Source organism: Coregonus clupeaformis, chromosome 1 (genome assembly GCF_020615455.1).
Source record: "Coregonus clupeaformis isolate EN_2021a chromosome 1, ASM2061545v1, whole genome shotgun sequence".
Lineage (NCBI taxonomy): Eukaryota > Metazoa > Chordata > Actinopteri > Salmoniformes > Salmonidae > Coregonus > Coregonus clupeaformis.
Window position 1 is genome coordinate 97,426,391 of NC_059192.1, and position 22,803 is coordinate 97,449,193.

Genomic DNA, 22,803 nt, shown 5'->3' on the forward strand with positions numbered 1-22,803 from the left:
GACAGGTGGGCAATAGCTGTCGAATCAATCATAATGTTTATGAATGACAGGTGGGCAATAGCTGTCGCATGAATCATAATGTTTATGAATGACAGGTGGGCAATAGGTGTTGCATCAATCATAATGTTTATGAATGACAGGTGGGCAATAGCTGTCGCATCAATCATAATGTTTATGAATGACAGGTGGGCAATAGCTGTCGCATCAATCATAATGTTTATGAATGACAGGTGGGCAATAGCTGTTGCATCAATCATAATGTTTATGAATGACAGGTGGGCAATAGCTGTTGCATAAATCATAACGTTTATGAATGACAGGCGGGCAATAGCTGTTGCATAAATCATAACGTTTATGAATGACAGGTGGGCAATAGGTTTTGCATCAATCATAATGTGTATGAATGATAGGTGGGCAATAGCTGTTGCATCAATCATAATGTTTATGAATGACAGGGGGAAAATAGCTGTTGCATCAATCATAATGTTTATGAATGACAGGTGGGCAATAGCTGTTGCATCAATCATAATGTTTATGAATGACAGGTGGGCAATAGCTGTCGCATCAATCATAATGTTTATGAATGACAGGTGGGCAATAGCTGTCGCATCAATCATAATGTTTATGAATGACAGGTGGGCAATAGCTGTCGCATCAATCATAATGTTTATGAATGACAGGTGGGCAATAGCTGTCGAATCAATCATAATGTTTATGAATGACAGGTGGGCAATAGCTGTCGCATGAATCATAATGTTTATGAATGACAGGTGGGCAATAGGTGTTGCATCAATCATAATGTTTATGAATGACAGGTGGGCAATAGCTGTCGCATCAATCATAATGTTTATGAATGACAGGTGGGCAATAGCTGTCGCATCAATCATAATGTTTATGAATGACAGGTGGGCAATAGCTGTTGCATCAATCATAATGTTTATGAATGACAGGTGGGCAATAGCTGTTGCATAAATCATAACGTTTATGAATGACAGGCGGGCAATAGCTGTTGCATAAATCATAACGTTTATGAATGACAGGTGGGCAATAGGTTTTGCATCAATCATAATGTGTATGAATGATAGGTGGGCAATAGCTGTTGCATCAATCATAATGTTTATGAATGACAGGGGGAAAATAGCTGTTGCATCAATCATAATGTTTATGAATGACAGGTGGGCAATAGCTGTTGCATCAATCATAATGTTTATGAATGACAGGCGGGCAATAGGTGTTGCATAAATCATAACGTTTATGAATGACAGGGGGGCAATAGGTGTTGCATCAATCATAATGTTTATGAATGACAGGCGGGCAATAGCTGTTGCATAAATCATAACGTTTATGAATGACAGGGGGGCAATAGGTGTTGCATCAATCATAATGTTTATGAATGATAGGTGGGCAATAGGTGTTGCATAAATCATAATGTTTATGAATATTGTTGTATGAGGTAATGATATATAATGCACTTTCCATGACCCCTGGTCACATTCTTTAGGCCCTACACAGAGCCATATTATTGACCCCCTTAGGAACTTTCTTTCACATATGACATGTACAGTGAGGGAAAAAAGTATTTGATCCCCTGCTGATTTTGTACGTTTGCCCACTGACAAAGAAATGACCAGTCTATAATTTTAATGGTAGGTTTATTTGAACAGTGAGAGACAGAATAACAACAACAAAATCCAGAAAAACGCATGTCCAAAATGTTAACAATCGATTTGCATTTTAATGAGGGAAATAAGTATTTGACCCCTCTGCAAAACATGACTTAGTACTTGGTGGCAAAACCCTTGTTGGCAATCACAGAGGTCAGAAGTTTCTTGTAGTTGGCCACCAGGTTTGCACACATCTCAGGAGGGATTTTGTCCCACTCCTCTTTGCAGATCTTCTCCAAGTCATTAAGGTTTCGAGGCTGACGTTTGGCAACTCGAACCTTCAGCTCCCTCCACAGATTTTCTATGGGATTAAGGTCTGGAGACAGGCTAGGCCACTCCAGGACCTTAATGTGCTGCTTCTTGAGCCACTCCTTTGTTGCCTTGGCCGTGTGTTTTGGGTCATTGTCATGCTGGAATACCCATCCACGACCCATTTTCAATGCCCTGGCTGAGGGAAGGAGGTTCTCACCCAAGATTTGACGGTACATGGCCCCGTCCATCGTCCCTTTGATGCGGTGAAGTTGTCTTGTCCCCTTAGCAGAAAAACACCCCCAAAGCATAATGTTTCCACCTCCATGTTTGACGGTGGGGATGGTGTTCTTGGGGTCATAGGCAGCATTCCTCCTCCTCCAAGAACGGCGAGTTGAGTTGATGCCAAAGAGCTCCATTTTGGTCTCATCTGACCACAACACTTTCACCCAGTTCTCCTCTGAATCATTCAGATGTTCATTGGCAAACTTCAGACAGGCATGTATATGTGCTTTCTTGAGCAGGGGGACCTTGCGGGCGCTGCAGGATTTCAGTCCTTCACGGCGTAGTGTGTTACCAATTGTTTTCTTGGTGACTATGGTCCCAGCTGCCTTGAGATCATTGACAAGATCCTCCCGTGTAGTTCTGGGCTGATTCCTCACCGTTCTCATGATCATTGCAACTCCACGCGGTGAGATCTTGCATGGAGCCCCAGGCCGAGGGAGATTGACAGTTATTTTGTGTTTCTTCCATTTGCGAATAATCGCACCAACTGTTGTCACCTTCTCACCAAGCTGCTTGCCGATGGTTTTGTAGCCCATTCCAGCCTTGTGTAGGTCTACAATCTTGTCCCTGACATCCTTGGAGAGCTCGTTGGTCTTGGCCATGGTGGAGAGTTTGGAATCTGATTGATTGATTGATTGCTTCTGTGGACAGGTGTCTTTTATACAGGTAACAAGCTGAGATTAGGAGCACTCCCTTTAAGTGTGTGCTCCTAATCTTAGCTCGTTACCTGTATAAAAGACACCTGGGAGCCAGAAATCTTTCTGATTGAGAGGGGGTCAAATACTTATTTCCCTCATTAAAATGCAAATCAATTTATAACATTTTTGACATGCGTTTTTCTGGATTTTTTTGTTGTTATTCTGTCTCTCACTGTTCAAATAAACCTACCATTAAAATTATAGACTGATCATTTCTTTGTCAGTGGGCAAACGTACAAAATCAGCAGGGGATCAAATACTTTTTTCCCTCACTGTAGGCCTATTCAATAATGGCACAGCAGTTTTCCCATTAGTACAGAGCACATTAACCTATTCACATTTGAATTTCAGGCCAAGCTCTATCACTGATTGACACATTTTCTTTCTTTAAATACCAAAATGCCAGGTTGTTGTGACAGAAATTACTGAGTACTGTAATTGTCCACTCCACAGTGGAACCTGCTCTTTGCAAGGCTCCTGTCACCTCTCTGTGAGGAATTAGAGTGACACGATAGCACAGGGCTGCCTGGCAGACAGCTGCCCTCCTTCCTGCAGCTGTATACCAATGGACAGCAGGTATGCTGGTGCGAGATTAATGCAATATTGCACATAGGGCACATGAATAAAGGCAAGGACAAGGAGAACTTATCCACTCCCACACACGTACTACATTATTCATGCTGCCATTTCAATGTGAATATCATCATATGGTAATGGTTTTAATGAACTTCCTGTTTTTCTAGAAAACCTAGACCAAACTGACCTGTGTTTCAGATTCTGATACTGTACCACAACAAAGACTGGGTATTCTACAGAAAGACTGAGAACCATATGGCCAGTCCAGTCCTATGTTATTCTACAGAAAGACTGAGAACCATTGGGCCAGTCCAGTCCTATGTTACTCTACAGAAAGACTGAGAACCATTGGGCCAGTCCAGTCCTATGTTACTCTACAGACAGACTGAGAACCATTGGGCCAGTCCAGTCCTATGTTACTCTACAGAAAGACTGAGAACCATTGGGCCAGTCCAGTCCTATGTTATTCTACAGAAAGACTGAGAACCATTGGGCCAGTCCAGTCCTATGTTACTCTACAGACAGACTGAGAACCATTGGGCCAGTCCAGTCCTATGTTATTCTACAGAAAGACTGAGAACCATTGGGCCAGTCCAGTCCTATGTTACTCTACAGACAGACTGAGAACCATTGGGCCAGTCCAGTCCTATGTTATTCTACAGAAAGACTGAGAACCATTGGGCCAGTCCAGTCCTATGTTACTCTACAGACAGACTGAGAACCATTGGGCCAGTCCAGTCCTATGTGATTTGATGTCTTAGCTGTAATCTGTTTCTTTTGTGTTGTATATGATTACAGAAACCCTTCAGAAACAAAATGGATCAGCCAAGATTCCCCCGTCTCGGCTCAGGTAAGTTAGTAAACATCATCAAGAGTTGGTTTGACTTCAGTCGTGTTTGTGTGTGTTGAGTCAGTGTGATTGTTGTGATGTTTCACTCTTCACAGTCCTACCATTCCCTCACCCACACATGCACACACACATCCATGGAGACACGCGCACACATAAAACACACGCACACACACCCAACAACACCTGCTGTGCTAGCAAGAAAGGCAGTGTGAAGATCATGATTTATCATAGGAAAAACTGTGAGTATGATAGTGCTCTAAATTAATTAAACATTTGCAGTATTCACCTTTCTTCAAAGCTGATAAAATTCCAGAGTTAATGATTTAGCCTGTGTTGGTTTAGTCTGCGTATTATAGTTTTGCCAATAACAGTAACTACTCATGTTTTCTTTTTTCACTCTTGCTCTTGTTTTCGACAATTGTTAGTGTATTCAAATTACTTCTTCCACAGTTGAATTCTCCTAACATTCTCTGCCCAGGACTCACAAATTATCTCCCTTTCTGCCAGCTCAGCAACTGCAGAGACCCACACCTCTGCATGTCCTCCCTCCGCTTCCCCCAGTGATATTTCTGTCAGCAAAACATGCTGTCACATGCTGGAACTGAAAAGGAATCCACGCTACACTGAGTTAGCCTCTGTTTGTCTCTGCAGTGTAACAGTTATTCCCTCCGGCTAAATGAGAGGTCTTGTGTAGGCTGGTGTTAGATCTGCAGGCTGGTGTTAGATATGGAAGCTGGTGTTAGATCTGGAGGCTGGTGTTACATATGGATCTGGAGGCTTGTGTTAGATCTGGATCTGGAGAATGGTGTTAGATCTGGAGGCTGGTGTTAGATCTGGAGGCTGGTGTTAGATCTGGATCTGGAGGCTTGTGCTTGATCTGGATCTGGAGGCGGGTGTTAGATCTGGATCTGGAGAATGGTGTTAGATTTGGAGGCTGGTGTTCGATTTGGAGTCTGGTGTTAGAGTTTGTGGTTGGTGTTAGATTTGGAGGCTGGTGTTAGATTTTGAGGCTGGTGTTAGCGTTTGAGGTTGGTTTTAGATCTAGAGGCTGGTGTTAGATCTGGAGGCTGATGTTAGATATGGATCTGGAGGCTGGTGTTGTATCTGGAAGCTGGTGTTAGATCTGGAGACTGGTGTTAGTTCTGGATCAGGAGTCTGGCGTTAGATCTGGATCCAGAGGCTGGTGTTAGATATGGATTTGTAGGCTGGTGTTAGATATGGATCTGGAAGCTGGTGTTAGATCTGGATCTGGAGGCTGGTGTTAGATCTGGATCTGGAGGCTGGTGTTAGATCTGGAGGCTTGTGTTAGATCTGGATCTGGAGGCTGGTGTTAGATCTGGATCTGGAGGCTGGTGTTAGATCTGGATCTGGAGGCTGGTGTTAGATCTGGATCTGGAGGCTGGTGTTAGATCTGGATCTGGAGGCTGGTGTTGATATGGATCTGGAGGCTGGTGTTGATATGGATCTGGAGGCTGGTGTTAGATCTGGATCTGGAGGCTGGTGTTAGATATGGAGGCTGGTGTTAGATCTGGATCTGGAGGCTGGTGTTGGATATGGATCTGGAGGCTGGTGTTAGATCTGGAGGCTGATGTTAGATCTGGATCTGGAGTCTGTGGTTAGATCTGGATCTGGAGGCTGGTGTTAGATCTGGAGGGCTGGTGTTAGATCTGGATCTGGAGTCTGGGGTTAGATATGGATCTGTTGGCTGGTGTTATATCTGGATGTGGAGACTGGTGTTGGATCTGGATCTGGAGGCTGCTGTTAGATCTGGATCTGTAGGCTGGTGTTAGATATGGATCTGGAGGCTGGTGTTAGATATGGATCAGTAGGCTGGTGTTCGATCTGTATGTAGAGACTGGTGTTAGATCTGGATCTGTAGGCTGGTGTTAGATATGGATCTGGAGGCTGGTGTTAGATCTGGAGGCTGGTGTTCGATCTGGAGGGCTGGTGTTAGATCTGGATCTGGAGGCTGGTGTTAGATCTGGATCAGTAGGCTGGTGTTAGATCTGGATCAGATACCATCACCTCAGAGTCTGTCTGTCTCCATGTAATCATATTCTGCCTGCTGTCCTGTTATTTGGAATGCTGTCTGGTTATGTAGAGACCTTTTCATTGCCTTGCCTTGTGTGCCCTGTGATGTTAGTCTGACAGTGGGAGGCTATTACAGGATTTATATAAGAGTCCAATTGCCGGACCCAATTTAGTTATTCTTTGAGGTTTAACCCCATCCCTTTAATTCAAAGTTCAATAGCCTGCTTCAATCAGTGATCTCAGTTAGCTTCTATCAATGACCTGACTATGCCCCCTTTGAAACACTCATCTTAAACTGTCATGCAATTGAATCAATGGGTGAAACTTCCTTCCCTAACATCAATAACATGAATAGTTAACAGCAGGTATGATTAGTCTCAGCCTCAGGCATTAATAATATATTGATATACAGTGGGTTTTCAGGCTCAGTAACCTGCACACTGACCAGTGGTTGCATAACTCCTACACTGCATCAACATTAGATATTCACATTGACACAGTATAGCCATGACAGGCCATGAGCAGCCTCAGAGGGAAATATACTTCCATCCCTGATACCAGTAAGCTTCCCAGATAGGCTTAGTGCATACTTGGAAATAAGTTGGCATTGTAGATTACTGATAATGGTGTTATGATGAATTGAAGTGCATCCAGTCTCATACTCTTTATCTAGTTATAGTTATATAGTTAATGCTGCATTTGTCATTTTAATGTTCAATATATTGATTAATGGAAAGGTTGGGATGAAGCTAGGTATGGAATGCTAATTAGTTCCTTTATAAGTGGCAGGATACTTATTGTGAATTGTTTTGATAAATGTGTATTGCACTGTTGAGGAGAGCTTGTGTAGGCATTTCACTGTACCGTTTACACCCTGTCCTGTAAATGTGACCAATAAACTTTGATTTGATGAGATGAGACAGGGGAAGTGTTGTTAAGCTCAGCATGATGCATGAGTTTGATACTGTAGACTGTAGCGAGAAGGCATCTCCTTATTATGCAGAATGTTCTGTTTAACACGCTCCCTGTAGCCATTTCCAAATGTAATTCCAGTTGGTTAAAAAGGGCAAGGCTGGCGTCCTCAATTCCGCTGTTTTTCCTTCCTTCTCTTGAAATCTCTCTTCCTTCCTGCAATGTTCTCGGAAAAAAAGCTTTTCCTTTTTTTAGATTTTCTGCATCAGCCATATCATTTAGTATCATTTTGAGGGCAAGCAGCAACAAGAATTCTCCCAAAACATAGTATTTAAAATGCCGTTAATAATAGGGGTTGTGTTGTGGATTTGTGGCCTTGATTTCAGACAGATCAAGATGAGATGAAATGTCTCTTGATTTCAGACAGATCAAGATGAGATGAAATGTCTCTTGATTTCAGACAGATCAAGATGAGATGAAATGTCTCGTGTTGTAGGCTGTTGTGATTATATCATTATATAAAATATTATACTCACAGCCTGTCCCCTGAAACATGGTGGATGTGAAACTATCATGCTTGCTTTTGCTCCTGCTTTGTTTTCATGGGATGTGAACATGTTAGCTGTAATCTCTTTTTGGAAAGCCCCACAGGAAATAATTGTCAGAGTGCCCTCAAACCAACCTTCTCCAGTCTAAATATGAAAACTTTGCCCCATTTGTTTTTTATTTTCTCTCTGTAGCTTAATTATATCTTTATGTCTTTGCAGAGAAAGATGCCTTCTCCCTCTTCAGCTGGCACTGGAGTCCAAGAACAGGAAGCTGGCCCAGACTGCCCTCACAGGAATGCAGGTACAGTCCAGCAGCCATACATGCAGCAACAATGACCTGTACAAAACAGCAGATGGGGTTGAACCAGGAAAAGGTCATTGCTTTGACTAGCCATGCGTTTGTGAAACTACAGTACATTCTATACTGAACAAAAATATAAACGCAACATGCAACAATTTCAAATATTTTACTGAGTTATAGTTCATATAAGGAAATCAGTCAATTGAAATAAATTCATTAGGCCATAATCTATGGATTTCACATGACTGGGAATACAGATATGCATCTGTTGGTCACAGATACCCCCCCAAAAAATGGGCCTCACAATGGGCCTCAGGATCTCATCACAGTATCTCTGTGCATTCAAATAGCCATCAATAAAATGCAATTGTGTTCGTTGTCCATACTTATGCCTGCCCATACCATAACCCCACCACCACCCTGGGGCACTCTGTTCACAACGGCTTATGGTAGAGAAATGAACATTAAATTATCTGGTAACAGCTCTGGTGGACATTCCTGCAGTCAGCATGCCAATTGTACGCTCCCTCAAAACTTGAGACATCTGTGGCATTGTGTTGTGTGACAAAACTACACATCTTAGATTGTTCCCAGCACAAGGTGCACATGTGTATTGATCAAGCTGTTGGATGGATTATCTTGGCAAAGAAGAAATGCTTACTAACAGGGATATAAACACATTTTGTGCACAACATTTGAGAAAAATAAGCTTTTTGTGTGTATGGAAAATGTCTGGGATCTTTTATTTCAGCTCATGAAACATGGGACCAACATGCTGCTTTTATATTTTTGTTCAGTGTAAGAGGAAATGTAGGTTAATTACATGCATTACTGCTGCAGACCCAACCCTTTACCCTTCAGTGAGTCTTGATTTGAATTATTTTTTGTCTGCCTAGATTCTGATGTTCTACACAGTATTCATTTTTTTTTTACTGTGTATTGAATTGTCCCACTCTCTACCTGTATCTGTCTCTCTCTCTCCTCCATTTTGTACTGTTCTCCATCCTACTCCTCCTGGTATGACTGTAGAAGATGCTGTCTGAGGACAGGTTTGTGGCCGTGGAGACGGAGGCTCTGGAGAGGCAGCTGTTGAGTCAGATGCTGGACGCAGTGAGGGTGACCCCCATGCTCCACGAGGACCTGCAGGTCGAGGTCATGAAGGTCCGTCCTCTATGCATGCAGGGATTATTAAAGCGATCAGATGACTTAGTCTCTGTTATAGTAATTGACCCAGTCGAAACATTGATTAAAGAAGTATACTTTATAATCCAATAAAGAGTTTGACTGTTTTACCTCTGTTGATGCTGTGTGAAGACTGCTGTTGTATTGTAGTGTAGTGTAGTGTAGTGTAGTGTATTGTATTGCACTAAGGGTCCCTACTCCCCAGGTAGTGAAGTAAAGCCGGGACCAGCCCCTGGCTTGTTGCCAGTCAGTTGTACTCATTCACATTCACATTCACATCGACGGGGCTGTAGTGGAGTGGGTCGAGATCTTCAAGTTCCTCGGTGTCCACATCACTAACAAATTAACATGGTCTACACACACAAACATAGTCGTGAGGGGGCACGACAACGCCTCTTCCCCCTCATGAGGCTGAAAATATTTGGCATGGGCCCTCAGATCCTCAAAATATTCTACAGCTGCACCATTGAGAGCATCTTGACTGGCTGCATCACCGCTTGGGATGCAAGGCATCCGTCCACAAGGCGCTACAGAGGGTGGTGAGTACGGCCCAGTACACCACTGGGGTCGAACTCCCTGCCATCCAGGACCTCTATACCAGGCGGTGTCAGAGGAAAGCCCTAAAAATTGTCAACGACTCCAGCCACCCAAATCATAGACTGTTCTCTCCAAATAGCTACCCAGACTATCTGCATTGACCCTTTTTGCAATAACTATTTTTGAACTATTCCCGTGTAGTTCTGGGCTGATTCCTCACCGTTCTCATGATCATTGCCACTCCACGAGGTGAGATCTTGCATGGAGCCCCAGACCGAGGGAGATTGACAGTTATTTTGTGTTTCTTCCATTTGCGAATAATCGCACCAACTGTTGTCACCTTCTCACCAAGCTGCTTGGCGATGGTCTTGTAGCCCATTCCAGCCTTGTGTAGGTCTACAATCTTGTCCCTGACATCCTTGGGGAGCTCGTTGGTCTTGGCCATGGTGGAGAGTTTGGAATCTGATTGATTGATTGCTTCTGTGGACAGGTGTCTTTTATACAGGTAACAAGCTGAGATTAGGAGCACTCCCTTTAAGTGTGTGCTCCTAATCTTAGCTCGTTACCTGTATAAAAGACACCTGGGAGCCAGAAATCTTTCTGATTGAGAGGGGGTCAAATACTTATTTCCCTAATTAAAATGCAAATCAATTTATAACATTTTTGACATGCGTTTTTCTGGATTTTAGTTTTTGTTATTCTGTCTCTCACTGTTCAAATAAACCTACCATTAAAATTATAGACTGATCATTTCTTTCTCAGTGGGCAAACGTACAAAATCAGCAGGGGATCAAATACTTTTTTCCCTCACTGTACATGCGTACTGGGCATACCTTAGAATGGGGCATCCTGTAAACCATGCCACACAGCTAGACTTAACTGGACTTCAACAGGTTCAATTGGGGGCCGTTTTCAAATTATGTATACCATATAATTGTAGTAAATCTGAAGTTGGACAAAATGTGAGAACTGTGAAAGGTTGTCCTTGCCATGTATAGATTTCTTGCGGATTGCTTTCGTGAGCATGCCACTTTTTGTACATGGTACTTTTTAAACTGCAGATTGTTTTACGGCCTACTTTACTAGTAGCTGTAAGTGGCTGCACCTAGCATGTCTCTAGTCTCCACAGAGTTCTTACTGTAAGTGGCTGCACCTAGCATGTCTCTAGTCTCCACAGAGTTCTTACTGTAACTGGCTGCACCTAGCATGTCTCTAGTCTCCACAGAGTTCTTACTGTAAGTGGCTGCACCTAGCATGTCTCTAGTCTCCACAGAGTTCTTACTGTAACTGGCTGCACCTAGCATGTCTCTAGTCTCCACAGAGTTCTTACTGTAAGTGGCTGCACCTAGCATGTATCTAGTCTCCACAGAGTTCTTACTGTAAGTGGCTGCACCTAGCATGTCTCTAGTCTCCACAGAGTTCTTACTGTAAGTGGCTGCACCTAGCATGTCTCTAGTCTCCACAGAGTTCTTACTGTAAGTGGCTGCACCTAGCATGTCTCTAGTCTCCACAGAGTTCTTACTGTAAGTGCCTGCACCTAGCATGTCTCTAGTCTCCACAGAGTTCTTACTGTAAGTGGCTGCACCTAGCATGTCTCTAGTCTCCACAGAGTTCTTACTGTAAGTGGCTGCACCTAGCATGTCTCTAGTCTCCACAGAGTTCTTACTGTAAGTGGCTGCACCTAGCATGTCTCTAGTCTCCACAGAGTTCTTACTGTAAGTGGCTGCACCTAGCATGTCTCTAGTCTCCACAGAGTTCTTACTGTAAGTGGGGAGTCATTTGTCTTCTCTTCCATACTAACCTGAGACCCTGTTGCTCCTTCACCCTCAGAGGCACAGGGCCCAGATATCACAATGTGAAAACAGCACTGTTGTCAAAGGACACAGTAAATATACTTCTAGCTGCATTTATTTCCAACTCAAAGTGCTATGTTGAGTGTTTGAAGTGATGCAGTCTGTTTTGACAGCAGTCACACAAAGCATTGGGTTTGTTCTCAACAGATGGTTTCTGTTCCCTGGCTGATTGCCTGACAGGATGATCTGTATGGTATGTGTAATGGGTGTTTTACAAGCCTTTGTCTCCTTACCCTACAGGTCCTTCTCTGTATCACATACTCCTCCACCTTTGAGATCAATGGAGACTCCATCCTGAGGATAGCTGAGGTAAGCCTGATGCAGGTATCACTGACATGCAAAGGGAGGCCAGGGAGCCAGAGAGGCCAGGGAGCTAGGGAGGACAGGGAGCCAGAGAGGACAGGGAGCCAGGGAGGACAGGGAGCCAGGGAGCCAGAGAGGACAGGGAGCCAGGGAGCCAGAGAGGACAGGGAGCCAGGGAGGACCGGGAGCCAGGGAGGACACACAGGACAGGGAGCCAGGGAGGACAGGGGGCCAGGGAGGACAGGGAGCCAGGGAGGACACACAAGACAGGGAGCCAGGGAGGACAGGCAGGCTGCCTGCCCCCTGACACTCCAGGCAATCAAATGCTCACAGTAATTTGAAAGAAAACCAATATTGTTTGAACCCAGGTCTGGTCTGTGTCTGTTCAGCCTGGCTCCAGGAGTAGGGGGGTGTTGATTATGATTATGGCTGACTCTTGACATAATGTGCCCCACCTCAGCGGCAGCACCTCCTTGCTTCTGCCATCCATCACCAAGGTGAATCTCTTTGTTGCTGCTATGCATCCAGTGTTTATGGTAATCACACTCATAGTAATCTAATGTATTATTTATGTATGTAGATCAATCAGTCACTGACTTCTAAAGAAGCATATCATTTGTAGAGTGGAGAGTGGAACTGCATGGGGTTCTCGTCACATTCATCAATATGAAAGTACAGCTCTCCGTATCTCCTCCTCACAGGCTGTCTGTAGATCCTTGGTCTGTCTCTCTGGACATGGGTTCCTGTGTTTCTCAGCTGTGCTCCTGGTTATCCATTAACAGCCCATAAATATGTCTAATGTTGTGTTTAAGTGGATCTGATCCCATTAGGCCAGTCCATCTGCTGTGTGCAGGCAGGAAAAGTCCAGCACCCCATAACTCTGCTGTTGGACAGAGAGGGTGAGCTGTCAACAGCAGCTCATAAATAACTGGACCTAATGCACCCCTGGATCTAATGTATGCTCCTGCTTCGTCGATCTGGCACCGGGAACAGAAGGTGTAAAAACATGTTGTTTGGGGTTTTAATTTGAATGGAGATTACCCTCTTTATCCCTGCATGGTAAGATCCATATAACTTATACCTCCCACTCTTTTCTAACAAATTAGAATGTCTATATTTTTACAGGTAAAAATTCAATTATCATGGTTATTTTATGATTTAATTCCAGTGATAAAACGTGTATGGCAGAATTTCATGAATGTTGTGTTCAGTGGATGGATGCTATTTCCTATCCTGCTCTTGCTGCTGTGTCACAGAGATGGTACATGCTCCTGTCTCTCTTCCTCATCCTTGGTACAGAGAGAGCCCTGCAGCCAGTGACCCAGAGTGTCAGTACAGACAGACTGACAGTCCCTAACTAATTCCTCCCTGTAACCTTTCAAAACCAGCTCAAACAAGGTGCTCTTTCCTCATTTAATCTCGTTGGTCTGGTCGCCATGGAAACCCCTAATTCAAGGCCACTGACATGACACCATGTCTGAAGTGGTCTTTCCACTACGTCAGCACCAGGCAGGGGGAGAGATGGAGAGTTGGGTCTTTATTATCAGATCTACTGGTCTGGGATCAGGTTACAGTATTTGTCATTCACAGTACTAACAGGTGCATTTCTAGTGTCAAGACTCGTTGAGATGTGACTTTGACTATTACTATACTTCATGATGCAGTACCCCAAAGAGAGAACCATTTCATTTCCCGAGTGGCGCAGTGGTCTAAGGCACTGCAACGCAGTGCTAGCTGTGCCACTAGAGATCTTGGTTCGAATCCAGGCTCTGTCGTAGCCGGCCGCGACCGGGAGACCCATGGGGTGGCGCACAATTGGCCCAGCGTCGTCCAGGGTATGGGAGGGAATGGCCAGCAGGGATGTAGCTCAGTTGGTAGAGCATGGTGTTTGCAACGCCAGGGTCGTGGGTTCGATTCCCACAGGGGGCCAGTTTGAAAAAAATAAAAAAATAATAATGTATGCACTCACTAACTGTAAGTCGCTCTGGATAAGAGCGTCTGCTAAATGACTAAAATGTATATTTTGATATAACTAAAGAGTTGATTTTTGGAAGCAGATTTGAGGAACTGAAGTTGACTTCTGACCTTTGACCTTTGTACATGGAGCCCTGCTGAACTGGTTTGGTCCTTTAATTTATACAGTCTTTGGTCTGGGCGGTCATCTCATAATTGGACGGACCAAGCTATTAAAATCTACTTTTAGTCTTAGCTGATTCATACCATGAATCACTGCTCAGGATGGATTATAAATGGACCAGCATGGCTCTTGGTTAACAGAACAGTAACGTTAATAATAGCAGTTGCCTTTCACATTTTAATCTGCATGTTAATTACCAGAGCGACTGGGAGTCTTATTTTAGATTGGATCAGCAGATATGGCGTGAAAGATGAGCCCGAACAGTGTGGAGAAGAGTTCTATCTCACCTGCCTGATAACCTCTCTGAATAGTGACTCCTGCTTTCATTATACCAGTACTAAGGGGAGAGGGTTAAGAGAATGTTCCGGTCAAGCTTCCTTGGCTGGGCCTTTTATGTGTTCGTCATCCACCATAGAACCCAGAGCTTTCAGAGGCTGTCATCCTCCATAGAACCCAGAGACCAGCTTTCAGAGGCTGTCCTCCTCCGTAGAACCCAGAGTCCAGCTTTCAGAGGCTGTCCTCCTCTGTAGAACCCAGAGACCAGCTTTCAGACGCAGTCATCCTCCGTAGAACCCAGAGACCAGCTTTCAGACGCTGTCATCCTCCGTAGAACCCAGAGACCAGCTTTCAGAGACTGTCCTCCTCCGTAGAACCCAGAGACCAGCTTTCAGAGAATGTCATCCTCCGTAGAACCCAGAGACCAGCTTTCAGACGCTGTCATCCTCCGTAGAACCCAGAGACCAGCTTTCAGACGCTGTCATCCTCCGTAGAACCCAGAGACCAGCTTTCAGAGACTGTCCTCCTCCGTAGAACCCAGAGACCAGCTTTCAGAGAATGTCATCCTCCGTAGAACCCAGAGACCAGCTTTCAGACGCTGTCCTCCTCCGTAGAACCCAGACTCCAGCTTTCAGAGGCTGTCCTCCTCCGTAGAACCCAGAGACCAGCTTTCAGACGCTGTCATCCTCCGTAGAACCCAGAGACCAGCTTTCAGAGACTGTCCTCCTCCGTAGAATCCAGAGACCAGCTTTCAGAGAATGTCATTTTCTGTAGAACCCAGAGACCAGTTTTCAGAGGCTGTCATCCTCCATAGAACCCGGAGACCAGCTATCAAAGGCTGTCTTAATTCAATTAGCCACTGGGATGTCATCTAGATTCATACACTGATTTATATAGAGTGGGAAGTAATGAAAAGTGTAAGGTGAAGGTAAAGCAATAATGTCCTGCTGACTCTTCAGGGCTTGGCATCACATTTATACTTTGGTTGATGTATCACACATTGCTTAAAGATGATATTTTCATTCACTCCCGATGTCAGACTTTCTTCAGTCCAGCCAGCTTTGCCTTGAAAGAGGCGTTTACCTTTGTGTATATACATTGGTTGTTACAGTAAACCCCTGCTCTGTTGTAACGTGTGTGTGTGTGTGTCCTGTCCTGCTATCCCCAGGTGTGTATTGAGACATACAAGTCCAGCTGTCACCAGCGCAGCATCAACACGGCCGTGAGGGCCACCCTCAGCCAGATCCTGGGAGACCTCGCTCTGCAGCTCGGACACAGACAGGTCAGCTACCCCAGGCACCTTTGACCTCTCACATTATCACCACTCAGACTAGATCAGAAGCAAATAATATGGGATTGTCTGGGAGGGAGGGGCTTAAATGAGATATTGTAATCAACTCATTAAATGCATCCATAGAGTACAGACGTACTGTGTTGAATACATTTTGGTTGACTTGTGGTGCTGTGATTACAAGAATCAGCAACAAGATCACAGTCTTTGAATATGTAGGGGAATGCATTGAATGCATAGTCATAGATGAAGCGACATACAGTGTCTGAAAGGCTATAATATTGTGTTGTGTGTCTGCAGGGAGTGGATGGCGAGGACGCACCAGTGCCCACACACCAGCGCAGAGGTACTTTATAGCCCTGTTATATAGGAAAGGCCTTCACTACCGCCCTTCGCATGCCATGGGGAATATACCTCCACATGGACTATACTGTCCCTTTTATGAGTCAATGAGCACAGGGTGTTAGACATCACAAATCTCTTACTGCAAGGCTGGGTGATTCACACCTCCAGAGTCCACGTCCAACAGTGGGAGAGGAGAGACCAGTAGTAGGAAGTGATGCAGTGTGTCTGCTGGTTTAACTGTTCTCTGTCAGACCTGGGTCAAATACATTTTGTCAAACACTTGAGCTGCGTTTGATTTAGTTTGGGCTGGACAATGCAACCAAAAGTTCAAACTCCACGCTTGGAATCGCACCTCAAATAATTTTAAATATATAAGGTATGTTATCAGTTGTATTTATTCCCCTGAGTGTGATGTCTCGGTAATGGTTGTTGGCCTGTATGTTTTTAGATGTGTCTCCCACGACACAGTCCCTGTGTGGGGACGTTGTGACAGTGCTAACGGTCTTCTGTGAGAAGCTGGAGGGGGTTGACCAGTAAGAATGATTCTTTATTCAGAGTTAATACTGTTTGTTTCTCTCTCATCTAAAGAACTCATCATTTCTCCCACCTTGTCTTACACCAATGTTATATAGAGATTGTCCTTGGTTGGCTTTTATTAAGGTGAGACACTGAGGCTGCGTCCCAAATACCACCCCATTCCATACACAGTACACTGCTTTTGATAAGAACCTATAGGGAATAGGGTGCCATTTGGGATGGCCTGAGACACTGACTAATGGCCTGTTTGTTTGTACAGTGAGAACCAGCTGCTCCAGCTGCTCTACTTAGAGTGCATCCTGTCCATGCTCAGCAGCTGTCCTCCCACCATGCACCTGAGTAGAGGCTTCACAGACCTGATCTGGTAAGCCTGCCTATGGCTGACATACAGTCACACTTCCCTGTCTGATCACCTGTCTCCTTATTCCTTATGTCCGCAGTTTAAACATACATTATTGGTAACACTTTACTTGAGGGGTACCTACATACGGTCTTCATTTCACATTCATAAGCAGTACTTGAGCACTTCATAAAGTGTTAGCTATATTATCTGTCTACATAAAACATGTGACATGTCTTGTCTTCTTCTCTCAGGAAGCAGCTGTGCCCGTCGTTGGTGGTGATCATGGGAAACCCTGTGAACGACAAGACTATCACCTCGGCCCAAGGCCACAGAGGTGGGTGTCAGGAACTGGACCCCTCTCTGGGCGGGGTGTCTAACCAGGGCCGGGGGACCGGCTGCTCCTCCACCACCCCCGCCATGATCGGCCCGGTGGTGCGGACCATCTGCTACGTGGCTGCTGAGCTGGTGCGCCTGGTGGGCTGTGTGGAGTCCATGAAGCCTGTTCTGCAGTCGCTGTACCACCGCATCCTGCTCTACCCCCCGCCACAGCACCGCGTGGAGGCCATCAAGATCATGAAGGAGGTGGTCAGAGCCCCAGAATCCTCACTGTTCACCAGTCACCTTAAATCCCCTAACATAATGTTTATAGATCAACCAATCAATTAGCCTAGCGGTTAAGAGCTTTGGGCCAGTAAGCGAAAGGTCGCTGGTTCAAATCCGCGAGCCGACTAGGTAAAAAATCTGTTGATGTGCCCTTCAGCAAGGCACTTAACCCTTATTGCTCCTGTAAGTCGTTCTGGATAAGAGCGTCTACTAAATGACTAAAATGTAAATGAATTAGACCGTGGAATGTTGCTGCTTTATCGGCAGTACCAGTTTTGCAGAGGGGATGCAATGAGCGAAAATCAACTTGGGTGTCTTTGTTTGTTTGCGTTTTGTAGATTCTGGGAAGTCCTCAGCGCTTGTTTGACCTGGCTGGTCCCTGTGTTATAGAGCCTGAGTCTAGGAAAAGGTCCTTCTCCAAGAGGAAGTCTCACCTGGACCTGCTCAAACTGTGAGGACCCACATTTTGTTATTTGATTTAGCACTATAACCTTGTAAAAAAGAATATGCCTCTACCTGTCTGTATAAGCCTGTAACCCAAAAGAATATGCCTCTACCTGTCTGTATAAGCCTGTAACACAAAATAATATGCCTCTACCTGTCTGTATAAGCCTGTAACCCAAAATAATATGCCTCTACCTGTCTGTATAAGCCTGTAACCCATACATCATGTGTTGTATAGCACACTGTATTACTTATACAACTAATATAAGGACAGGACATGAGACGGGAGTAGAAATTAACGTGGGCATTGTTTTAATGCGTTTCACAGGAAGAACATTCCAAGCATTTCAATGTAGGTAAGCAAGGGGGGGTTACAGGTGCCCTAAAGGGACAAAACTAGAATATCAATACACAACATATCCCTCCCCCTTTACCTTTGATGACTCGTAAGGAAAAAGTAAATATTCACTGTTTTGCCTATTGTTTTCTTAATGTAAATAAATGAACTTTTCAGAATAACCTTTTCTAAACTAGGGATAGAGGGTAGACTGCCTCAGTCCCCAGACTTAACCCTGGGGTGTATTCTGCCCCAATATCGGAGATTAGTCTGAACTAAATAGTCAACCTGCCAGGGGGTCGTCTTTCTCTTGCAGGGTAATGACGACGTACAGGTGAGTCTACAGTCACATTATCTCTGAGTCACATTTGTAGGTTGCTGCAGTGGATGTTCAGGTGATAGCTCGTAGTCATGGTAGGTCTCCAGTAGCTGATCTTGGTTTGTCACTTGACAGGAGTCATCTCTGAGGTTGGTTCCTGGCAACAGTTGATCCAGATGATGTTTTCCGGTGTGTGAACTGTGTAGGACACAGGCCCTGTTTGTGCAACCACTGTGGCTGGTATCCACTTTGGACCTTTGCAGTAGTTCCAAGCAAGAACTCTCTCTCCAGCTATGAAGCTTCTGTCTTTTGCTTTGCTCCGTCTCTCCACCTGTGCTCTCTGTTGCGTCTGTACAACCTGTCTCATCTTTGGAGATCTCAGGAGGTCGAGTCGCGTGCGAAGCTGTCTTTTCATCATGGCTGACGCGGGTGCCACTTTGGTTGTAGCGTGGGGAGTGTTTCTGTAGGTTAACAGGAAGGTGTTTAGACGCCTATTGAGGGAGCTGTTCCCTTGTGATGATTTTAAAGCTTGCTTCATCGTTTGGACAAACCTTTCAGCGAGGCCGTTCATTGCAGGGTGATACGGCGCTGACTTGATGTGCTGAATTCCATTTGCTTCCATGAATGACCGGAACTCTTCAGACACCAGTTGGGGGCCATTATCACTAACGAGTTGCGTTGGCAAGCCGAAGCAACTGACAATTGACCGTAGCTCTTCGATGGTTCTCTCCGCTGAGGTGCTCTTCATTACTGTGACCTCAGGCCATTTGCTGTGTGCGTCAACTACGACTAAGAACATACGATCCTCCATTGGGCCTGCATAGTCTATGTGGACTCGCTGCCAAGGCTCCTCTGGGAAGTCCCATGGGTGTAGTGGCGCTAGCTGAGGCATGTTCCTCATCTTTTGACATGCAGAACATGACTTGACCTTGTCTTCGATAGCTGCATCCAGACCTGGCCACCAAAAGTAGCTGCGTGCAATCTCCTTCATTCGCACCTATGCCACAGTGCCCTGAATGGAGTTCTTCAAGCACCTACCTTCTCAGTGGCGGCGGTATAATGACTCGAAAACCCCATAGCAAGCATCCAAACTGAACTGTGAGCTCGTTTCTCCTCACTAGGTACAGTGAGGGAAAAAAAGTATTTGATCCCCTGCTGATTTTGTACGTTTGCCCACTGACAAAGACATGATCAGTCTATAATTTTAATGGGTTTATTTGAACAGTGAGAGACAGAATAACAACAACAAAATCCAGAAAAACGCATGTCAAAAATGTTATCAATTGATTTGCATTTTAATGAGGGAAATAAGTATTTGACCCCTCTGCAAAACATGACTTAGTACTTGGTGGCAAAACCCTTGTTGGCAATCACAGAGGTCAGACGTTTCTTATAGTTGGCCACCAGGTTTGCACACATCTCAGGAGGGATTTTGTTCCATTCCTCTTTGCAGATCTTCTCCAAGTCATTAAGGTTTCGAGACTGACGTTTGGCAACTCGAACCTTCAGCTCCCTCCACAGATTTTCTATGGGATTAAGGTCTGGAGACTGGCTAGGCCACTCCAGGACCTTAATGTGCTTCTTCTTGAGCCACTCCTTTGTTGCCTTGGCCGTGTGTTTTGGGTCATTGTCATGCTGGAATACCCATTTACGACCCGTTTTCAATGCCCTGGCTGAGGGAAGGAGGTTCTCACCCAAGATTTGACGGTACATGGCCCCGTCCATCGTCCCTTTGATGCGGTGAAGTTGTCCTGTCCCCTTAGCAGAAAAACACCCCCAAAGCATAATGTTTCCACCTCCATGTTTGACAGTGGGGATGGTGTTCTTGGGGTCATAGGCAGCATTCCTCCTCCTCCAAACACGGCGAGTTGAGTTGATGCCAAATAGCTCGATTTTGGTCTCATCTGACCACAACACTTTCACCCAGTTCTCCTCTGAATCATTCAGATGTTCATTGGCAAACTTCAGACGGCCCTGTATATGTGCTTTCTTGAGCAGGGGGACCTTGCGGGCACTGCAGGATTTCAGTCCTTCACGGCATAGTGTGTTACCAATTGTTTTCTTGGTGACTATGGTCCCAGCTGCCTTGAGATCATTGACAAAATCCTCCCGTGTAGTTCTGGGCTGATTCCTCATGATCATTGCAACTCCACGCGGTGAGATCTTGCATGGAGCCCCAGGCCGAGGGACATTGACAGTTATTTTGTGTTTCTTCCATTTGCGAATAATCGCACCAACTGTTGTCACCTTCTCACCAAGCTGCTTGGCGATGGTCTTGTAGCCCATTTCAGCCTTGTGTAGGTCTACAATCTTGTCCCTGACATCCTTGGAGAGCTCTTTGGTCTTGGCCATGGTGGAGAGTTTGGAATCTGATTGATTGATTGCTTCTGTGGACAGGTGTCTTTTATACAGGTAACAAACTGAGATTAGGAGCACTCCCTTTAAGAGTGTGCTCCTAATCTCAGCTCGTTACCTGTATAAAAGACACCTGGGAGCCAGAAATCTTTCTTATTGAGAGGGGGTCAAATACTTATTTCCCTCATTAAAATGCAAATCAATTTATAACATTTTTGACATGCGTTTTTCTGGATTTCTTTGTTGTTATTCTGTCTCTCACTGTTCAAATAAACCTACCATTAAAATTATAGACTGATCATTTCTTTGTCAGTGGGCAAACGTACAAAATCAGCAGGGGATCAAATACTTTTTTCCCTCACTGTAAGATTGTAGGCTGTCCGACATCTCTCTTTCTTTTCCACGAGTGACAATGTCCACGACCTCAGACATCACTGGATCAGTGTGGGTGAACTTTTTCACTTGGACAGATGTAACTGGGGCGTTCGTCACTTCCTTGAAGTAGAAGATTTCAGCCTGGGAGTGCTCAGTGTGTGCGACAGGTAAGGGAAGCCTTGAGAGGCCATCTGCATTGCAGTGCTGCTCGACCTGCAAGCGATGGAATGCCGGTGTGGGGACCAAAGATGGAGGTGAGGGATCTATGGTCCGTCAGCAGTGTGAATTGTCGGCCAAACAGAAACTGATGAAATGTCTTAACTCCAAACACAATGGCGAGTGCTTCACGCTCTATCTGTGCATAATTGCTCTCGGCTTTACTTAAGGTCCGTGATGCGAAAGCAATTGGCCTTTCTTCACCTGATGGCATGATGTGTGAGACAACCGCACCAACGCCATAAGGCGATGCATCACATGCCAACTGTAATGGCAAGTTGGGGTTGAAGTGGGTTAGGGCCTCTAACTGAGCTAAGGCTGTTTTCACTTTCTTGAAGGCCTCCTCACATCTGTCTGTCCACTTCCACTGTTTGTTTTGTTCAAGAGTTCATGCAGTGGCTTTAACATGTTAGCTAGGTTTGGCACAAACTTTGCGTAGTATGTCAGTAGTCCTAAGAATGATCTCAGCTGACTCACGTTCTGTGGGGATGGAGCTTCTGCAACGGTCTTCACCTTTGATGGCGCCTTGTGGAGCCCCGAGCTGTCGATGACGTGGCCTAGGTACTCAACAGAGGGCCGGAAAAACTTGCATTTGTCCTTCCGGACCCTCAGACCGTCCTCCTCCAATCTCTGTAGTGTAGCGTTCAGGTTTCTCAGGTGCTCCTGCTCGTTTTTGCCGGTGATGATCATCGAGGTAACATTGGACCCCAGTGAGCCCGCTCAGTATCTGGTCCATAGCTCTCTGAAACAAGAGCTGAGGTGATTCCAAAAGGAAGCATCCGGTACCTGTACAGTCCTTTGTGAGTCACTATGGTCAACAGTTCTTGTGACTCTTGGTCCACATGCATCTGTAGATAGGCCTGACATAAGTCTATCTTACTGAATGTTTGTCCTCCAGCTAAACCAGAAAAGAGGTCGTCAATGAGGGGTAGTGGATATTTTTCAGCAGTCAAGACTGGGTTAATGGTGACTTTGAAATCACCACAGAGTCTGAGTGATCCATCTTTTTTTATGACTGGAACAACGGGTGTAGCCCATTCACTAACATTCACTGGATCCAATACTCCACTCTCGACTAGTCTGTTTAGCTCAATTTCTACTTTTGGTTTTATGGCGTATGGGACAGGTCTAGCTTTTAAGCATTTTGGCTTGCTGTCTGGTTTCACGGTCAGTTTAACTGTTATGTCCTTCATACTGCCAAGTTCTCCTTTGAACACATCCGCGTGTTTCCTCAAT

General features: G+C 45.0%; 1 protein-coding gene across 3 annotated transcripts in view; it reads left to right on the forward strand.

Annotated features, from left to right (window-relative positions):
- The window catches only part of LOC121578079 (brefeldin A-inhibited guanine nucleotide-exchange protein 3-like), a 58,427-nt gene that overhangs the window by 904 nt on the left and 34,720 nt on the right, over nt 1-22,803 (forward strand). For all 3 annotated transcript variants that reach the window (XM_041892172.2, XM_041892181.2, XM_041892190.2), the window contains exons 2-11: nt 4,271-4,322; nt 8,033-8,114; nt 9,144-9,275; nt 11,927-11,995; nt 15,571-15,684; nt 15,994-16,039; nt 16,487-16,571; nt 16,835-16,939; nt 17,170-17,500; nt 17,860-17,972. In XM_041892172.2, the coding sequence (XP_041748106.2) occupies nt 4,271-4,322; nt 8,033-8,114; nt 9,144-9,275; nt 11,927-11,995; nt 15,571-15,684; nt 15,994-16,039; nt 16,487-16,571; nt 16,835-16,939; nt 17,170-17,500; nt 17,860-17,972 (1,129 nt within the window). The remainder of the gene's footprint in view (nt 1-4,270; nt 4,323-8,032; nt 8,115-9,143; nt 9,276-11,926; nt 11,996-15,570; nt 15,685-15,993; nt 16,040-16,486; nt 16,572-16,834; nt 16,940-17,169; nt 17,501-17,859; nt 17,973-22,803) is intronic.